Source organism: Astatotilapia calliptera, chromosome 17, assembly GCF_964374335.1.
Source record: "Astatotilapia calliptera chromosome 17, fAstCal68.1, whole genome shotgun sequence".
In the NCBI taxonomy this organism is placed as follows: Eukaryota; Metazoa; Chordata; class Actinopteri; order Cichliformes; family Cichlidae; genus Astatotilapia; species Astatotilapia calliptera.
In genome coordinates this window covers 9,553,434-9,574,504 of record NC_137438.1, presented here as the reverse complement: position 1 = coordinate 9,574,504, position 21,071 = coordinate 9,553,434, and the positions used below count along the sequence as shown (strand labels likewise).

The 21,071-nt window shown below is 42.7% G+C and overlaps 1 protein-coding gene across 8 annotated transcripts in view; it reads left to right on the top strand.

The window, feature by feature from the left end:
- Nucleotides 1-11,254: 11,254 nt before the first annotated feature.
- atp11b (ATPase phospholipid transporting 11B) overlaps nucleotides 11,255-21,071 on the top strand; it is a 51,040-nt gene continuing 41,223 nt past the window's right edge. The window contains exons 1-2 of one of the 8 annotated variants that reach the window (XM_080291743.1): nucleotides 11,255-11,390; nucleotides 20,905-21,021. Coding sequence is in view for 5 of the 8 variants with exons in the window: in XM_080291742.1 (XP_080147868.1) it covers nucleotides 12,512-12,562; nucleotides 20,905-21,021 (168 nt within the window). In the remaining 3 variants the exon portion in view is untranslated. Of the gene's footprint in view, nucleotides 11,670-12,440; nucleotides 12,563-20,904; nucleotides 21,022-21,071 lie in introns of those variants that run through there. The other 7 variants (XM_080291741.1, XM_080291744.1, XM_080291742.1 and 4 more) reach the window with 7 other exon arrangements.

Here is a 21,071-nt window from a genome sequence, read left to right as displayed (position 1 = left end):
TTGCTCATCAATAAGGCAACAAAGTTCTAGGGTTGTGGTGAGTTCGATGCAGAGCTGTCCTCATCTTCCCCAGAGGGCAGCGCAGGGAGGACAACCAGTCTGGCAACTGGCTGAGTGTAGACTCTCTCCTTCACCTTCACGTCAGCTGACCTGATGCGTCCATCAGGGCTAGGATGAGTTTTAATCACCCTCCCCACAGGCCAGAGAGCCCTGGGAAGCTGTGGATCAGCGATCATCACCACAGAGTCCTCAGCCAAATCAGCTGCTGTCGATTGCCACTTCTGGTGAGTCTGCAGACTGGGAATGTACTAACGGATGAAACGTGACCAGAAATGGTCAGCCAAAACCTGGGAGTGCTTCCAGCGACAGCGGCTGAGGAGCTCATTCTCTGGGTATACTATCAGAGGTAGCGATCCATCCGGCCACCCCATCAGAAGAACATTGGTGTTAAGAACATCCAAGTGGACTGCCCTGGTGGTAAGGCACTTGAATATGATTCCCCATCTCTTCTTAATACGCTGACCAACCTTGACCTCAAACGGCCCAAAGCAGTCCATTCCCGTAGAGTAGAAAGACGGTTCAAATAGACGTAGCCGGGCTGCTGGCAGGTCTGCCATCCTTGGCACTGTAGGTCTAGCTTTCCACCTTTGACAATCAGCACAGAGGTGTTGGTAGCGCCGGACAGCTTCACGCCCTCGCAGAATCCAGTAGAGCGCCAAAGTTCTGCGAACACCCGTGAGCTCCTTCAGCTTCTTCCCACGTGTCACATTGTCGGCTGGATTCCTTCCAGAGTCGACATATCTCCAGGAGTGCCTGTCTGTCAGCTCTTGTATCTCAGCTACACAAGTGCCAACGAAGACCTTAAATCGGCAGGATTCAGACCTCAGCCAGGTCAGCACTGTCGTAGAATCAGACCACAGGAATGTCTGGTCGATTCTAAGGGTGAGCTCCCTTTCCAGCACTTGTGAGAGCTGTGCCCCACTGAGTGCAGCACAGAGCTCCAATCGGGGCATGGAGTGGAACCGCTTAGGGGCAACCCTGGAACGTCCCACCAAGAATGACAGATGCACTTCACCATTTCTGCCAGTGGTCTGGAGGTAAGCTACTGAGCAATAAGCCGCTTCAGAGGCATCACAAAATATGTGTACCTCTCTCTGACAGCCGAAGGGGTCCACTTCCTTAGGCACATATGGTCGGGGAAGAGTAATTTCAGGTAGAAATTGCAGCTCTTCCTCCCAGGCTGTCCACTGCTGCATAAGCTCCTGAGGTAGGTGTGGGTCATCCCAACCCCTTTGCTCGTCCCAAAGATGGCAGATGATTACCTTCGCTCTGGTTGTGTAGGGTAAGATGAACCCTAGGGGGTCGTACTGGCTGACCAGGACCTTGTAGATATTGCGCATCGTGGTGACTGCATATGGAACTTGACGATGCTTGTAGCCTAGGACATCTGTGTGGAATAGCCAGCTCAATCCAAGGGTAGATTCTGGGGTATCTACCTTGTTCTGGGCCAGCCATAGCGCCACACTAGCAGAGCAGCTCTCTTCTGGTAAATGACTGATGACGTCACGTTCATTGCTGGCCCACTGTCGTAGGTCAAACCCTGCTGAGGCTAGGATGGCCCGTAACCTGTCGACAAGGTTCCTTGCCTCTTCCACGGTGGGGAAACTCTGAAGGCAGTTGTCCACATAAAAACACCTTTCGACTGAGAGTCTCACATCATCATCTGGCTGGCTGTTATCCATGACATGACGCTGCAGGGCGAATGTGGCACAGCAGGGGCTACACGTGGTTCCAAACGGGAGCACCTGCCACTCGTAGACTGCTGGAGGGCTCTCGTCGCCGATGTCTCGCGAGACAAATCTGAGCAGGGCACGATCTTCTGGTAAGAGACGAACCTGGTGAAACATGCCTTTAACGTCCCCACTCACTGCAACTGCATGCTCTCGGAAGCGTAATAGAACTCCCAGAAGCGACGCACCTAAGGTGGGCCCAGGCAGCAGGTAGTCGTTCAAGTTCTGTCCTCTGTACTGAAATGAGCAGTTGAAAACCAATCGGTTCTTGCCATTATGGCTCACCATGTGATGAGGGGTGTACCACGCCTCCTGACCTTCTGTCACAGGTGTCCCAGAGCCACACTTAATGATGGAGCCAACCTTGATAAACTTCTCCATCTCCTCCTTGTAGGCTTCAGCTTGTTCTGGGTCTTTGGCCAGCCTTCTCTCCACACCCCGTAGACTTGACATGACAGCGTCTTTAGTAGCCTCCAGTAGAGGCATCCCCTCCCGGCGAAGCAGTGGGGTGGCATAGCGGAGTATGCCTTCAACCTCTATTCGGACAGTTCTGGTGTCCAGAATGCGTATGGCCTCTTGGTCTTGCCTTGAACGAGTAACAAGCTTCTCGTTTTGGAATGGAATGACGTTGACTTGCCATAGTTTCTCCACATGTTTCATTAACTCACTGACCTGAGGTGCCACAGTTGTCAGCAAGCACTGCTGTGGTTGGGCAAGCTGGCCAACTATACTTGCTGGCCCTTGTAGCGCCCAACCTAGCCTGGTACGAATAGCAGCAGGCCCTCCCGGAGGTCCCAGCCTGACTGGTTCAACGGGGGTAACCAGATGGGGATGATCACTGCCAATGAGTAGCAAAGGTTTCACATTTATCAAGGTGTGGATCGGAAGGCCAATCAGGTGTTTATACCTTTCTCTGAGTTGCTCCATAGGATAAGTGTGGCCTGCAAGTCCGATGCGTGCAGCAGTGAAGGCCCCAGCAATCTTGAACCTGGTCCTCGGCCTTGAGGGAGAGGAAACAGAGAACGACACTGACTCACCTCTGACAGTCTGCACGTCCTGCCTAATCGTGCGCAGTGGGACGTCCTCTGTGATCCCTTGCATGCCTAACTTCTCGGCAGCCTCTGGCAGAAGCATTGTCCTCTCTGACCCGTCATCCAGTACGGCATAAGTGCTGATTGTTCACTTGCCATAATGAATGCAGACTTTGACGATCTTTAGAAGGACTCTGCAGCCTTCAGTGGGTCTGTCTAGATACAGGATGTTGGTCGCCGCCTTCGAGTCACAGCTCACCACCGCTGTTGTTGGTGACCCTTTAAGTGTTCTAACATTGACATCATGCAGTACCTGCAGGTGCTTCCCTTGGCAGAGGCTGCACGTCTTTCTGAGATTGCACTGGGCCGCCTGGTGTGACCGTGTGCAGCGCCAGCACCTCTTGTTACTCTTTATCCAATCTGTTAGCTGGTACTTTGTCAACTTGGATACCATTGTGCACTGACTGAGGTAGTGCTCTTCCATGTTACAGAATGGACAGTATGGCTTGTTCTTACTGGCCACACAACCTGGCCTCACAGCCTGTGGCTTTGTCGTTACCTCCTCAGGAGAGAGTATGAGCGTGCAGCGTTTAAAGCGTGGAAGTAATGACCTTTGATTGCATAAAAAGTGACAAAAACATTAGTGTCCGTTGTGCGTGGGAAGAAAACTTCTTTTTACAGCGAAAAAAAACCCCTAAACTTCCAAGCAAGCACCGAGTGCGCCACGACGTAATGGGAAACTCACAGAGAAACTCGCGGATTCTTCCACTGACCGCTGCAGCACACCTGCACCAGGGTAAACCTCCGCCTACCCTACTCCTGCTTTACAGGTGAAAATAGAGCAAAAGGACCGCTAGTCTTTGACTTTATTTATTTTCTGCTGTGTTTTACTTGCATCTATTTGAAAGAGTGAGTGTAAACACACACAAAAAAAAATTCTTCCAGTCAGAGAATGCATATAATTAAATTTTTGCTTGATGCATAAAGTTAAAAGATTAAAACTAATAAAATAAGTTTTAAAAAGGGACTTTTCCATTTGATTACATTTTGTATGATGGATTATGTAGAAAAAGTAGAATTGGGCTGAAAGATCTAACGCTTTATCACCCATTCAGGTTGTAAATCGTGTTTTTTAAAAGTAACTAAGTAACTACGTAATTAATTACTTTTGAACATAAGTAATCAGTAAAGTAATGGGATTACTTTTTGGGGGGAAGTAATCAGTAATTAGTTACTGATTACTTTTTTCAAGTAACTTGACCAACACTGCTAGGCAGTGGTGTTTCCTCAATTGGATCTGGCCACGGTGGTGGGGCAGGCCAGTCATCATCCTCCTCAATCTCTGGTGTATCACCCGGTAGCGGTGACTGCATTAACTTACTGGTTTGGAGAGAAGATGGGCCCTGTAGGCTCTGGACAGCTTCCACTAACTGTCTCATTTCTGCTCGCAGTGCCTTGAGTTCGACCAGATCTGATGACATACGTTGCTGGGTCTGCTGGATGAGGTGGCGCTCCTGATGGATATCCTCTAACTCTGCACTTATTTCCTTATTTGGATGTGTATAGGGGAGCACGAAGGGTAGAGGAGTAGAGGGATCATAGGCTTGTTCCCCATGCCTTCTCTCTGGATACAGCTGAAGGACCAATTAAATGTAGTGGAGATATCAAAGATGGCTGTGGCACTGATTCAGTCTTTGAGCACTACGGTCACCCCGGTGTGTCGGCCAGAACACCACTTAAGGCCAAACTGTCCCAGAGTATGAAAGAAGAAGGGAGCTTGAGGTTCCGTTTGAGGCACTTTATTGTCACCACTCAATTTCTGGGGCTGTAAACACAGCGGGTGTACATAGGTGTGTGTGTGTGTATGTGGCTTTTTGTCATTTACGCACACAGGCTGGAGAAACTGATCAGGAGGGCTAGCTCTGTGATCGGCATGAAGCTGGACACTCTGGTGACAGTGGCAGAGAAAAGGACATTAAAGAAACTGATGGACATTATGGACAATGCCAGGCATCCTCTGCACACGGCCATTAACAACCAGAAGAGTCTGTTCAGTGACAGGTTGCTTCTCCCCAAGACAAGAACTAACAGACTTAAAAACTCCTTTGTCCCACACGCCATCAAACTGTTTAACTCCTCTCTGGAGGGGAGAGGGAGGGGAAACAGGAGGACAAAGGAGGGGGGAACAACTAAGCTGTAGTGCCTCTTCACCTCACTGTGCAATACCTTGTGCAATACTTTTGTAAATAGTCAACAGTGCAATAGACCTCAATACTTGAAATGTGCAATTCACTTGTATTTTTATTTTTTATTCCTATTTATTCTATTTATCCCCTTCGTATATTTTATTTATATTGTCTCTGTATTATATATGTGTGTGTGTGTGTGTGTGTATATATATAATATTCTGTAACTTCTGTCGGTGCTGTGCTTTTTTGGAAATCGAATTTCCCAGAGGAACCCACCCGAGGGATTAATAAAGTTCTATCTTATCTCTTATCTTATCTTACATAACATCCCCCAGGAATCAGTGCACCCCCTCCGGACCAACACTGCTCATCCGACATTAAACTGCCCACCTTATTAACCGGATGATGTCACTAGAAGGTGGGCTGACAGAAGACTGAATATTAAATGAACTTATAAACACCAATAAAACTATTCCATGAACTTTTGGGCCTTTTATACAGACCCTCTGCAGGTAATTGGTGGTCGCAGCTTTCCTAGGGGGATGGATGTATATATCCATCCATCCATCCATTCGCTTCCGCTTATCCTTTTCAGGGTCGCGGGGGGTGCTGGAGCCTATCCCAGCTGTCATAGGGTGAGAGGCGGGGTACACCCTGGGCAGATCGCCAGTCTGTCGCAGGGCTAACACACAGGAACAGACAACCATTCGCACTCACATTGACTCCCGCATTCAGACCTATGGGCAATTTAGAGTTTTCAATTAACCTATCCCCACAAAGTGCATGTCTTTGGACTGTGGGAGGAAGCCAGAGTACCCGGGGAGAACCCACACAAACACAGAGAGAACATGCACAACTCCACACAGAAAGACCCTGCTGGCGGAATTGAACTCAGGACTATCTTGCTGTGAGGCAACAGTGCTAACAACCATGCCACCATAGATGGATAGATATAGAGAGAGAGATAGATATATAGAGAGATATAAATATATACATAGGTATATATATATATATATATATATATATATATATAAACCGCCCGCAGGGGCGTGCTGGGTGTTTTGTTTTTTTTATATATATATAAAAACACCCAGCACGCCCCTGCGGGCGGTTTATCCTTCAAGCTCGGGTCCTCTACCAGAGGCCTGGGAGCTTGAGGGTCCTGCGCAGTATCTTAGCTGTTCCCAGGACTGCGCTCTTCTGGACAGAGATCTCCGATGTTATTCCCGGGATCTGCTGGAGCCACTCGCCTAGCTTGGGAGTCACTGCACCTAGTGCTCCGATTACCACGGGGACCACCGTTACCTTCACCCTCCACATCCTCTCGAGCTCTTCTCTGAGCCCTTGGTATTTCTCCAGCTTCTCGTGTTCCTTCTTCCTGATATTGCTGTCATTCGGAACCGCTACATCGATCACTATGGCCGTCTTCTTCTGTTTGTCTACCACCACTATGTCCGGTTGGTTAGCCACCACCATTTTGTCCGTCTGTATCTGGAAGTCCCACAGGATCTTAGCTCGGTCATTCTCCACCACCCTTGGGGGCATCTCCCATTTTGACCTCGGGACTTCCAGGTTATACTCGGCACAGATGTTCCTGTACACTATGCCGGCCACTTGGTTATGGCGTTCCATGTATGCCTTGCCTGCTAGCATCTTGCACCCTGCTGTTATGTGCTGGATTGTCTCTGGGGCATCTTTACACAGCCTGCACCTGGGGTCTTGCCTGGTGTGATAGACCCCAGCCTCTATGGATCTTGTGCTCAGAGCTTGTTCTTGTGCTGCCATGATTAGTGCCTCTGTGCTGTCTTTCAGTCCAGCTTTGTCCAGCCACTGGTAGGATTTCTGGATATCAGCCACCTCCTCTATCTGCCGGTGGTACATACCGTGCAGGGGCCTGTCCTTCCATGATGGTTCCTCGTCTCCCTCCTCTTTCTTGGGTTTCTGCTGCCTGAGGTATTCACTGAGCACTCGGTCAGTTGGGGCCATCTTCCTAATGTATTCTTGGATGTTCGTTGTCTCATCCTGGACTGTGGTGCTGACACTCACCAGTCCCCGGCCCCCTTCCTTCCGCTTAGCGTACAGCCTCAGGGTGCTGGATTTGGGGTGAAACCCTCCATGCATGGTAAGGAGCTTTCTTGTCTTTATGTCAGTGGCTTCTATCTCCTCCTTTGGCCAGCCTATTACCCCAGCAGGGTACCTGATCACGGGCAGGGCGTACGTGTTGATGGCCCGGATCTTGTTCTTACCATTCAGCTGACTCCTCAGGACTTGCCTGACCCTCTGCAGGTACTTGGTGGTTGCAGCCTTTCTCTTTTCAGCCTATGCAGCTGTGGGGCATTGAGTCATAGGCCTTCTTGTAATCAATCCAGGCAGTGCACAGGTTGGTCAGCCTGGTCTTGCAGTCTCGGCTGATTGTTCTGTCTACCAGTAGCTGGTGTTTTGCGCCTCTGGTATTCTTGCCAATTCCTTTCTGTGTCCCGCTCATGTATTGACCCATGTGCCTGTTCATCTTAGCCGATATGATGCCTGACAGGAGCTTCCATGTAGTACTGAGGCAGGTTATTGGTCGGTAGTATATATATATATATATATATATATATATATATATATATATATATATATATATATATATATATATATATATATATATATATACATCCTGTATTTACTTATAGAAGTTGCAGTTTCACATCTCCAACATAGTCATAAGTACATAAGTAAACTAAGTTCTATAATAAAAATGAAGAGCTTTAAGACTCTTCTGGAACCTGATCTTAGGATCTTCTTGGCCTCTCACATTGTTTGCAACCATTGTTGGTTTAACCACACCTTTGCTAGCTGCACACTCTGAAGTGCCGTAAAATGGTAAATGGCCTGTATTTGTATAGCGCATTACTTAGGACCACACCAAGGACCCCAAAGCACTTTACACTACATTCAGTCATTCACCCAGTCACACACACATTCACACACTGCCGTATATCATATAAATGACATCAGTATGCCTGTGTGTGTTATTTTAATATACGTGCTGTAGTTCAGTTTAACTTCCACCTCCTGTGGCTTCATTTATGCATCACAAAGTTTGTCACTGTGGAAAAGATGTCTTCCAGTGAGTAAAAGGGGCTTAAAGTTTTTTCTCAAAAAGCCGAATGATTCAGTAAATTAGAAAAGTAAATTAGTAAAATTAAGGTTTTGGGCCTTAGAATGAGATTATGGCTTTGGTACTTTAGAACAACTGTAGTGTCTGTTTTAAAGTTTACTGAACTGCTGTTTTATATTTGCAACACCTTCTTTTGTCCTCAAGAGGGAGACTTATACCACATGTTAGATCTCCCCCACAGCTCTTTCCTTTGGATAGATGATTTAAAAACCTCCCACCAGTGACTATCAACTAACTTTTTCCCCCACTGCTGCCTCTCTCGAGGACCAGTGTCCAGCATTGAGAAAACTAAATTAAACCATTTCCCTTTTTTTCACGCCAGTATTCATTCTGAAAGCAATGTTTTATTTATTTATATTTTCAAGACTAATGGCCATTTTGTATTGATTCAGCCATCCACTTTAAAAGCCAGTCCATTCATTTTCTATCTCCCTAAGAGGCATAACGACCAATGTTAGGCTCCCCTGAGTCCATTATTCTTTTTTTTTTCTCTCACAGTAAGACATTTATTCATGCTAACGCAACAAGACAAATGCTAATATACCCACATATAAAGTGGTAACCGAAACTTGAGCAAGTAAGCTGGACTTGGAGGGAGCAGAGTCTGAGCTGATAGTGAGTTCTTGTCCTAAGCCTATTAGTACTGCTGGGGATACGTGGTGGTAATGATTGAAAGCCACTTAGCGCTGGTGTATTTACCAAGAGGATCATCCAGGGCATGGTTAAACAGGCCTGATGAATTAATTCAGTTTAATGTACATTGACAAGGAAAGGAAAGGAAAGGAAAGGAAAGGAAAGGAAGTTTTTAAGTTGTCCTACTAATTCAGGCTCTCATTGCCTCAAGTCATTTCGAAACAAAACAGGGTGTGCCTCACGCAAATGTAAGGCAAATCCAGAGGTCAAACACCCGTGCTTTCTTTCCTTGCACAGTTTACATGACAGCCTTTTTAGTTTAGTTTTGTCCATTTTTGATTTATTGCTTAAATGGATTATGAAGACCTCGTACCTGTATCCACATATCTACTTTCAACAAAGAACTCATGCAGTATTTCCTTTTAATGGAGTAAACGTACACCACAACACGTGGTGCTGGATCCCCCTCTAAAATAATGTGTGTCTAGAAACACTGCCACATGTTATGCAGACATAAAGATGCCATCTTTTCTACAGTGTAGCCCAGCCATGGTTGGAACATGTCTCACATGACACATGTAAAACATGTGTGGCCCAACAGTGTGTGAGGAGGCACACATGCAGGTAACTGACTTGTTTCTTGAACGGTGCAGTATGGTGAGTAATATTAACCTGTTAGACCACAGTACTGTGTTGCAAGCGAGATTGCAGTATAAGTTGAATTCAATACAAAGCTGGGCAGGCAGCCAAGCAATGTCTGGTGCCTTGCCATCCATTTCCATGACAGACATAGAGGGCATTATGAATCACTGGCCAGTCATCTCATGTCTCAGGTACAACACACACATTTCAACTGGCAGTTTCTATGTCTATGATCACTATGCAGCTGACCATAAAACTTAAGGTAAAAAAAGTACACTTAGATTACACAAGACATTTTCCTGAGAGTAAATGATTCAAATCAAAATAAAGGATTGGTTCTTTTCTCTTTCATGTGTAGGATGAGCTTGAATCACTATTTTTAGTTGCTTTGCAACCTCGGCAAACAACAGATTAACTGGAAAAAGAATTTCTCTGACACATTTTAGAAATGTAATGTTTTCATCTCAACAGCTGAAATATGCACAGCCCTGGCAGCCTCTCACATTAAAAACTGACATACTGTTTCCAGTCCAGCTGTCAGGTAGGAGCACCCAGATGTTGCTGCTGCAGTGGCGTTATGTAAGCCAATGTAAACCAGAGATTTCCCTTGCAGTCACATGGGCAGAAACACTGAGCTTCAGTCTCACACACACATGCAGACAGATAGCAGATTATCTGCAGGATTTGCAGAGTAAATCTGCTCTTTTAAAAAGTGACATTTCTGTTTTTACTGGATGCAGAGCAGAAACACAAAGCACACAATGGGGCTTGTGTCACTGGTTACTCTGTACGTGATAGATGACGAGTCCTTAAAGGCAAGACGTTGCGCACACAGTCACTCTCGCCTGCTGCTGACCTAAAGCAGTCTTAATCCCGGGTAAATGCATATCGGTGGCTTTTGGCTTAGTTTGTCTGTTTTTTGTTTTTTTGTAAGACTGCCATCATGAAAAGTCCAGCAGAAATCAGATAAACTGTGTGCTGTAGACATTAGACTCACTCTGGCCACTTAAGGAGCAAAGGTGAAGGTACTGGGGATGATGCAAAAGCATGCAAATACATGGGCGTCTTTCCTTTTGACAGCAGGCCAGAAACAGAGGAGAGGAAATGCTTGGGCAGCTGCAGCTGTTCTGGTCCAAATATAGCTGCTCGAACACATTGATTACACAGGATCATTATCACTTGCCATTTGCTCTTCTTCACTCTTCATCAATAGAAGTATCATGTTGGTGCTTTCGATCACGTACAAAGAGCACGGTGCAGTCCTGAAACTTACAGATACATAAATTCTCAAGCATTCCACGTTAGGTATCATTTTCTCTCTATACATTATCGACTGACTGGGATGCAGCCAAGTATTCAAGGAGGGAGGGGAAGTAATGGATGGACTAAGATGACCTCACTTTATGTGAGATGCCTTACAAGAGAAAATCTGGAACAACTGGTAGTTGGGCAGTTTTAGAAGAAAGAGATAAAGGATAAAAGATAAACCGACCAGTTTTTCCAGCTCATAGGTAGTTAGGTTTTACTTCAGGAGATGATAAATAAACAGTCTATTAAGATATTTAAGATACACTAGAATAAAACAAATGCACCTAAACACAATTTCCAGCTCCAATTCATACAAGATTCGCTAGCTGCCTAGTAAGCTACCTGGAGAACCTTGCACGATCCCTATTATACCATACATCTGCACTTTAATAGCACAGCTGAAATTCTTATATACACTATGAACTATGTGGAGTGAGGTCTATCCCGCACAGTATGGAAAATATCTATCCGGCTACTGTATCTGTCAGTCTATCTAGCTATCATTTTTAATTGCAGACAGGCAGGGGGCGTGCAAAGGCCACCGGAGAGCAGCCAGAGCTGTATCTGCACAGGCTGAGGCTGCTGGCAGAGGAAAAGTGATCGTGGCAGAGGAGAGATGTAGCAGCGCTGCTCGGTGGGACTCTGTGGCCAGCCGTCTGTCACTTCTTTTAAAACCAGAAATTGTTTTTGTCGGACATTACCGTGAATGGGAAAGATTGAATGCATCTTATAGCACAGTGGCGCCGTGTGAATGTGTCGTGTAATGCACCGAGAAGGATTGCCTCTCGGGGGAAATATTTATGTTTCGGGACGGTTTTGTTGGAGTAGCTAGTTGCTAGCGCTGGGCTAGCGACTGTGCTGGCTACTTGGAACGTATTCTGCAAGGATGATTCGGTGGATACGACAGCAGCTGGTAAATGAAACCGCACGTTCCATCTTCTTCATACATACCGCTTTCCTCTTATTAGTTCGCCACAGCAGCCAGTCTCCTTACGTATTGTAAGGCTTAGCCCGCGGAAAGCAGAATAAACTTTATTTAGAGAGCAAGCTAACATAGCCAATTGGCTGTTGCTGATGTGTTCAAAACATTCCATTTCCCCTTAGTGACAGTCAGGTGTAGGTTACGTTAGCTAACAATTACCTTATCTGCTAGCTGTCAGTAATAAAGAGTTTAGACCTCAACAAGGGACATTGGTTGAGTTAAAATTTGAGCTTGAGGTATAAGTTTGGTTCGAACTTTGATAGCATTTTAACAACTGTCGGGTGATTTCCGTTACTAAATGCACCTGAGAGTTAACTACCTTAACACTAGCTAGCTGGCTAACAACGTCAAACTTGGCAAAGTTATAAAGCGTCTCTGGCTTGCTTTTATCTAGTGTTAACGCACAACTTTCGCTTAGACTGAGCTCAGTTTCAAATGTTCTATTTAAATTTTGTTCAGGGGACTAATAAACTATCTTTAACTGAGCTAGTTAAGACGTAAGCCTCAACACTCGAGGGTAATAATTGACGTTAGCTTGTGTTATTTTAACTTTATTTCGGCCCACTTCTTTGTTCCCTGCTTTCCTTACATGATCTATATCTGTATGTATTATTTGAAATTGAACTGATTTGATTCGTCACACCGTATCCTGTTTCTGCTGTAATCACCTGTTGTTTGTCTGCAAACATGACGGTCGCATTGACGGGCGAAGGCATCAGTTAAACCACAATAGTGGCCCGTTTTGGTACAGTAGAAAGAACGAGTTCTGAATTATGGCTGAAGAAAGCTACAGTGTCACGGTGCTTGTGGCTGTAATCATGAAGGTCTGTGTGGTTATTTCACTATGTTTAAGCAGAGTTGGGATAAGAAGCACATTCAGTGATCGGCAAATGAGAGTGGCGTGACCAGTGGTGAAGAGCCATGTGAATGAGTGATTGCATATTATGAGATTAGCCACACACAAACGGTTGATGTCACCATGTCTACTGAGTTTAATCAGTGTTGGGGGTGTTTTTGACCTCTCCCCGCTCACTGTGCACTCTCTGTAGTTAAGGTTAAGTTAAAGTGACACTTATTAAATTTTATGAGTCATGCTCAGCTTCAAGTTTGCCTGTTTAAAAAAATCATTTTTGCTTTTGGAGATTAAGAGCACCACAGAGAGTTAGGGGTCTATTTAGAAATGGTACATAGTCTCCTCCTAATTTAAGATAGCTCAGCTCATTTGACCCATCCCGCCTAATTGACCTGGCTGCTTAATTAAAAGTGTAATTAAAATGCACCTTATACAGCTGGCCTAATGAAAACGTTTGTTGAGGGGCATTAGTCTGACCCAAATATCAGCTGGACGGTAGAATGGGGATGTTTGTTCACTCATACTATTTATCAGCTCTTTCTGGTGGAATGAAAAGGGAGAGGGGGGAGAGAGATGTGACAGGTTTTCATTGTCAGTCTTGGTTCAGTTACACTATAAAACAAACCAGAAATTAAAGCATGAAGAATGGTAGCAAAAAAGCAAAGTCTTTGACATACTAGTTTGCAAGCCTGGGAACTGGGTTTTCTAGATGTCTTTATGGAGACTTAAAGTCTGTATGTTATTGCTGACAGATATTAAAAAGACTGGTATAAGTCTTCCTGAGGTTTTGTATATAGTTTAAGTGCACTATGAGAGAAGTATTTAATGAATTACCCTTGCTTTACCAAGTCACGTTAATCATGATATAATCATGAAAAATAGAGCAACTATCAAGAGCGCAAATGAGCAAAAGGAAAAAAAAACATCTGTCTATAGTACTCATCTGTAGTCCATTGAGCAAATGGGAGTTTCCTACATTTTTTTGAGTCTCATTCAGGCTCTTTCCTGGATATTGCTGCAGCAGCCCTTGTAATAATCCACTGACACGCAGCAATAAAACATCCTTATGTCACCCATGATAAAATATCATTCCTTACTCTCTAGCCCTGCTCTGACTACTCTGTTGCTGTGGGTTGTACAACAATATTTTTTTTTATAATATTTTATATTTGGTGATGTAGTCCATCAGTTTAGCTTATATGCAGTTTATTTTATTGTATTGCTGTTGTCATCAGTCTTATGTTTAAAACTAGTACCCACTGTACATGAGTACATACTGTTTATTGCCCCCCCCTTTCTTTTTTCTTTTTACAACCATCTCACTTTTTTGTTAACATTTCCATTTACCGGTAGCTCATCGCGTTTGATTAAGTGCCACTTAATCTGTAATATGACCCCTTGGTTGTGTTGCGTTGCCATTATTCAGGGCTGTTCCCCCAAGGCATTGTGGGACTTGTAGGCTTTATGTGGGGACTAATTACCTGTCAGCCTTCAAATTGATGGGGGTATAGAGTCAATGGATGAAAACAAGCTGATTTCAGCTTTATAGTTTTTAGTTATAAGCCTACTTTTATCTTCATTTTCAGTGGTATAATGTTCATTTTTCATACAATGTTCAAAATATATTTAATGCATATATGGTTACGTGAAGGTGTTTAACTCAAAATTGTGAGGTACACCTGGTAGTGGTGTTAAAAATTGAGTAAACCCAGCAGGAGTAAAAGTATCTGTTACTCATCTGTTACTTGTATCCATCCACTCTCAGATTGGCAAGCAGTTTTCAGACATTTGTGCTATAGAAATAGAATGTCATAAATTACTGCACTTTTCACTCTAGACTTTACCTTATGTGTTCGGCTTATTACCGCTGGTCCTCAAAACAACAAACCATGTTCAACTGTTTAGGAATATTTTATTTTAAAATAAGTCAACCTCTTCATGTTATGTCTATCCAAACAAATGTCTGCAGAGCCTTCATTAGATAAACTTCCTGCTGCACTGCAGAAATCTGTAATCTTATATAGCAGAGCTGCATCGGATCCACAAAATGCTTTGGCAGCTACCTTGTGAATTGAATTAGCATAAAATTAGTCATTTTTAAGCACAAATGCCAAGTTTGTGCTTTGTGCCAAATGTCAAAATTTTAACTTTTTCTGTATCATATACAAAAATACAGAATATCTTTTAGTCCTTGGACTGTTGATCAGGTAAATAATCCAAAATATTTCCATAGCCATAGTCACACTAGTGGTTGCAGACTGCAGCGCGACTAAAATTGTAGGGCGGTGAGTTGTATCTATTTAACTTTGGTATGTGTCAAGATGGCTAAAAGATGGTGTCGGTCTGTTGTTAGGTTGCAACTGAATGGGGGAAGTCGACAATTACGTGCAGTTTGTTTGAAGTGTCATTAGCTTAACGCTGAACTATAGAGAAAACGGATCCTGTTAAAGCCGTAATGCTGGACTTGCAGAAGCATCGACTGAGGTGCTTCTCTCAATGTTCTCTTTAACATGAGAACATGTTTGTTAGAGCTACGCAGGTTTTTGTGTATTTGGCCATCAGTCATTTTAACTGTAGTTATTGTTCACCAAGATATTAATGATTGGGTAACTTAAATGTTAGTTCCGTGTTGTGCTCAGGCAATTTCCACAGTTGCCTGAAAAACTGGGTGACAAATAGGAACAGAATAAATCTCCAGTAACTGTTGTCTGGATTGCTCACAGCAGTTGCGTAAAGGTGTGTTAAGCATGATGTTTGCACTGTTAAAATTTGTAACTGCTTTAAGCTCTCTGTAAGGATTGACTAATTTTAGTGACTCATCTGTTGCTTTTCTGCCTGTGGGGAATTTTTTGGCTTACAAAAGTTACTTCTTGGCCCCTCACCATCTGCAGTTTCATTTTCTTTAAAAAGAGAACATTAAAATATCCCTGGTTAAGAATTCACAGTGAGCTGTTGCTTGCCATTACTAATAAGACTAGAAAAGTTGCAATATACATATTGCATTTTTATACTACTACAAATAACACTTGTGCAGTAAGCCATTAAGTTAATGGTTTACTGGTTTAATTTAATCATTAAACATTTGTCTACTTTTTCATTCCAATCCAAGACATTTATTAATGCAGTGCTACTGGGACAAACAAGAAAACAAAATGCTTAATTCTACATACTTTCCAATCTCCAGTTGCCCATTAACTTGAAGTAAAGGACAAATATCTCACTAAGACAAATCCACCTTTTAGCTGATATATATATATATATTCATTCATTCATGAATGATCCGGTCAAATAGACCTTTGTTTTGTTTTTAAACTGCTGCTCAGCCGTCAGTAAATGAGTGTTTGCAGACAAGTTGGTGTCTTCCCTTCAAACTACAGACTACTTAAATAATCTACTGTGGATTTCGTTAAGCCAATGGGAAATGCACTCCCTGTCTTGTGATCGGAGGATGCCAGGGGCTCAGGATATTTATGTTACTGAGCCCCAACATGTTTTACATGTGTAAACACACACACGTAAAACATCTTGGGGCTCAGTGCCTGTGTGCCCTTTCCTTAATTCTGCAACCACTTCTTCAAAATCCTAATTGGTCATGGTGTTACTACAATGCAGAATTCAGCTTCTTCGTGTACTTTCAACAATGCCTACTGAGCTGTGTATATCAAATAACTGTTGAACAACAGTTTCTTAAAGTTGCTGCAGTGGTTAATTGACCAATGTTTATATAATTTTATAAATGTAAATGCAGAAAAAGAGAGAGAGAAAATTTTCCCTCTTTTTTTCTCTGCCCATTTTTTTAAAGCTGTGAGCTAGGGGTTGGTGGTATAAATGGTATACGGTAGAAACAATATAAATTTGGCCAACGGTAGAGATTTTTACTATACGCTACCACAATAGCGCATGTTGATGGTGTCATCATCAAGCTGCGCCTGTTTTGGTCGAAAGCATTGCAGCAGCTGCAAACAACATCATCTGCAAATTATGCTGGGCGACAGTAATAGCAAAGAGACTAAGCACTTTTGGAATAAGAGGAAAGCCAAAAACTGCGCTTCCTCCACTTCCGTACCATTGATTCAATAATGCCGAATTCTCTAGCACCCGCTCTATTCCCGTGCTGTTGCAGTATATCAATGACTAACCTCATATTGTGGCTGGATCTCAGTTGTTCTCCTGACTGAAGTTTGGTCCGTGTATAGCATCCTGCTATGCAATTGCATTTGTCCCTAACCAGGAGAAACCCTCACGTTAATTTTTATCGAGTGGAAAAAAGCGTTCATCCTTCAGCTTCACTGTGCTAATGTTATGCTAACGTAGCTGTTTTGCTAGCGATTACGTAGGACATCATTATATACCAGCTAGTCCATCTTTCGTAACCCTACAAACGTCACTGCTTAGTTTTCTGTCTTCATTTATGTTGGAAGTGATAGCAGAGCTGTACGTTTTAATTTTTTCAGATATCTCAGTCAGAACATGGCATATCATGTTTAGGTGGAAGCTAGCGAGCTAACTTCCTGCTAACTTCTAACTCCGTTGAATTTAATAAATTCTGTTTTCATGGATGCCTGAATGTTAAACTTAATTGTTACACCTGGTAAAGCAGCAATTCTGATCATTTTAATAAAGATGAAAGAATTTAGACAGTTTTTAACTCTCAGTGATGCCGCAATGTTCGTTTGACTTTGGGACCTGAAGCAGACAGAGGTTTTGGACCCAGATTACTCCACAAGGCTCCTGACTACGGTAGCCGTAATGCTCCGACAATCTATCAGGCGGTGCGGCTTCATAGCTTATCAAAGTCGTACTAAAACATTTTTGAGTGCCGTGTACTACATAAAATCTGTTTTGAGGTCAATAAGCACAACCAGAATTCATACATAAGGCGCACTGTCGATTTTTGAGAAAAATTAAAGGATTTTAAGTTTGCCTTTATAGTGTGTAAAATACGTTATACAGAAGAAAAGAATATATCGCGATATACAGTATATCATTACCGCACATGCTTCAAATTATACCGTGATATAGATTTTAGGCCATATCGCCCAGCCCTACTGTGAGCAAATAATACAAAAAGAATAAATGAAGAATACTGAAAATATTGTTTCCACAAGTGGATAACTGATTTGATGCCATCACCTGCATTGCCCATTGGCTGAGTTACTGTATGACAAAGTCATATGAGCTAAAGGCTAACAGGTGTTCTGTTATTCAGTCATTGAACTGCATGTGCTGCATTCATTTTCACAACGGTCAGATGGGAGAAAGATGAAGAGACTGAGAACATTACAAAGTGCTAATGGTTTACATGTGTCCCTGAAAAGAGGTTGATCTTTCTGGGAGTGTAGTGACGTAACCCAGATACATTCCTTTTTGTGTGGTCGGGTGTGCATATTGCGTCACTTACATTTGTGAATAATAGGAAACGCCTCCTTTAGTCATCTGTGTACAGCAGTTGGGTGGGGTTTGTCAGACCAGTCAGCGCCAGAAAATCTTAGAAATGTCACTTGTTGAAAAGTTCACCTTGTTTGTCATTGGTGTTATTTTTCTTACATGTTGAGGGTGTAGTGACTATCAAAGACCTGCCAGAATATGCTGGAGATTTGAATTGCTCAATCTGAATGTAAATATGTTAGAGGTACGTTTTAAGTAGCATGTTTATGAAATATTTGCAAGTGACTTTAAACAAAAAGTGCTGCTTTAAAAAGAAATGGAATGCTTTAAATGTGAAATTTTAATATGCAAGTAAAACATGAAAGGTTGTTATGTAATTATATACAGTTCAACCAGAGTATTTAAGTATGGAAGTTAGCTTTGGACAGATTTATGTTGGAGACAGATTGCAATTAGAACATGGCCTCAAATGCAGATGTCCTGCAGTTTGTTTATGCAACAGAGGGAATTATGAATGTATGGTGCACAATTGTTGCAGTATTATAACAATGTGTCTGAAATATATCAAAAACTGTCTAATCATATCCTCCACTTATATCACAAACAATGAGCAGACTAGCCGAGAGTCCAAACACAGCACTGTCCTGAACGCAACACAGCAAACCCTGAAGCAGATGAGGTACAGCACGATACCTCATCGTTCTCACCTGAACGATATGTGTCGCCACTCATACAATACTGCCACGTAAGTGCCAATGTAGGAAGACAAGAAGTCAAAAGTGGAAGCAAAGACTTTCAAGCTTTTTGAACTGTTGCAACATCTCCCTCTGTATATCTGAGGGAGATATCTCTGAGCTTCTGTACTGAAATATTATTATGGCAGTAAAAACCAACATGATCATACCCTCGTGTCTTCAACCCAGATGCAGCAGCCACGGTAGAATACAGCAGGTCAGAAAAATTGAGGTGCACAATATGAACGTGTTTGTGTAGTTCTCAGTTAACAACAACATGGAAGTCTAAAGAGCTTGAAAAGCAGGTTGTTTTTTTTAAAAAAAAGATGTTTTTCCTCATATTTAAGAGGCTTCTTCATTTCTAAGTCCAAGGTATTTATCTCTAGTTGAGGTTGTCGCTTAGGAAGTGGTTGTTGACCAACTATTAGTTGTGTCATCACATAAGCCAAGATGTGAAAAAAGGCATCGGCCATTACCATCATGATTTCGGGTCAAACCACTGTGACACCTTGCCCCACCCTATCGTGTGACCTATTGAGGTCACCTGATGTGAGTGGGGGTTAAGGCACCTGAGAATAGATCTCAAGACTTATCAGTCCAAAAACCGAGAAGATATATGGTTTGTAAGAGGAATAAAATAAACCATCTATGCCACTCACTGAACAGAGTTTGTGGCTTACGATACCAATGGTCAGTGACCTACAATCCAGTCTTGAGATCCCTTCCCATGTCCCTCAACCCCCACTCACTGATGACTATATCTTTATGGTAAGTGGGATTTACACCAGCTGTTTCTGATCTAGTTATTCATGCCTTACCACATTGTTTGCAATAAGGCTTGTCTGCATTCAAGTTGATGGCATTGCTTGTAAAGTTGTTTTGCTTTCATAAATGTGTTATGTTGTCTAACTGTCTGAAAAAGTGAAAATGATTTGACTCTAGGGCTGTGCGATATGACCAAAATCTCATGTCCCGATAACGATATAAATCACAAGAATGTAACATTTTCTGTAAATTCTGTGAATCTCGGGCAGCTCAACTTGCGCGAAGTGTTTCCAGCTGAGCATCATGAACGTGGAGTTGAGTGTTTTAACTGATGCATGAAATGATACATTTTTTAGACATAAGTTGTAACGGACGCCTTTTTTTTTTTTCTTTTTTTTTGGGAAGTATTTATTACACAGCGTGCTGCGGGGAAAAGCCTGTTCTAACGTTTGAGTCTAAGGTATATTTTTAGCACCTGATGGCTCTTTTTTGCTTCTCATCCGTAAACATTCTGCAAACTCTTTCACGCGATTCAGTTTATTTTGAAAAGTCTCAACAGGATCTTGAGCTTTATTGTGAAAGGTTTACGTGGAAAAAAACAAGCGGACACGCGATGGTTTTACTGTCGTGCATAAAAACAGGCACTTGTCCATCTGTAGTGTGGTTATCTTAAATATAAGAGAAAGAGAGAACTTAAATTAATATAGCCACTACAGTGACCATCAGAACGATGAAAAAATATTGCCGTAAACAGTTTATTTTGCGACACCACGAAATAAACAATAGCGTAAAATGAAACGATGGACGTTTTTATATTGTCATCCGATATATATCGTTATATCGAACAGCCCTATTTGACTCTATACTAAAACTAAAACTTTTACCAAGTTTGTTGCATATGGCTGGCTTTTCAGAAATTTGCTTTTAAATGGAAACATACAGTCATCATAAAACAAGGAATGCCACATTGCCATATTCTCACTCTTGATATGTGTATTTACATTCTGTAACAGTAGCGTCGTGTCTGGTATTGCTTCTCTTTCTGTCTCTTACTGTAAAATCTATCAAGCCCCAAACTAAGCTGTGCTGCACTCAACAAAATAACAGCCCACAGAGAAATCACTTTACACTCCCAACTATACAGCAGCTGAAACCACAATGAATAGAAGAACAAAACGTTGCCCCAGGTGGACTTTAGTGCGGTGTAGACTTGCAGTGGTTTATCACACCACCAACAGTATTAAATAACTTGGTTTAAAATAAGATCATAATATTGCAATGACATCATTAACTGCAATTTTATAGTTAGTGTGGTGTTGAAGTGATGATGTTTTAAATCTGGGTAGCTATACAGTTTTGTTTTTTGTTTTTTTTAACCTTTCCTTACACTTGTCTGGTGTTTCTGCCTCACCCTTTTCTCCCTCAGGGCTTTGACCCCCCTCATCAGAGTGATACCAGGACAGTGTACGTAGCTAACCGTTTCCCCCAGAATGGCCACTACATACCACAACGCTTTGCCGACAACAGAATCATCTCATCCAAGGTATGTTACAATTATGATCTTAAAATTTGTGTCAAAAGTGCAAGGGGAAA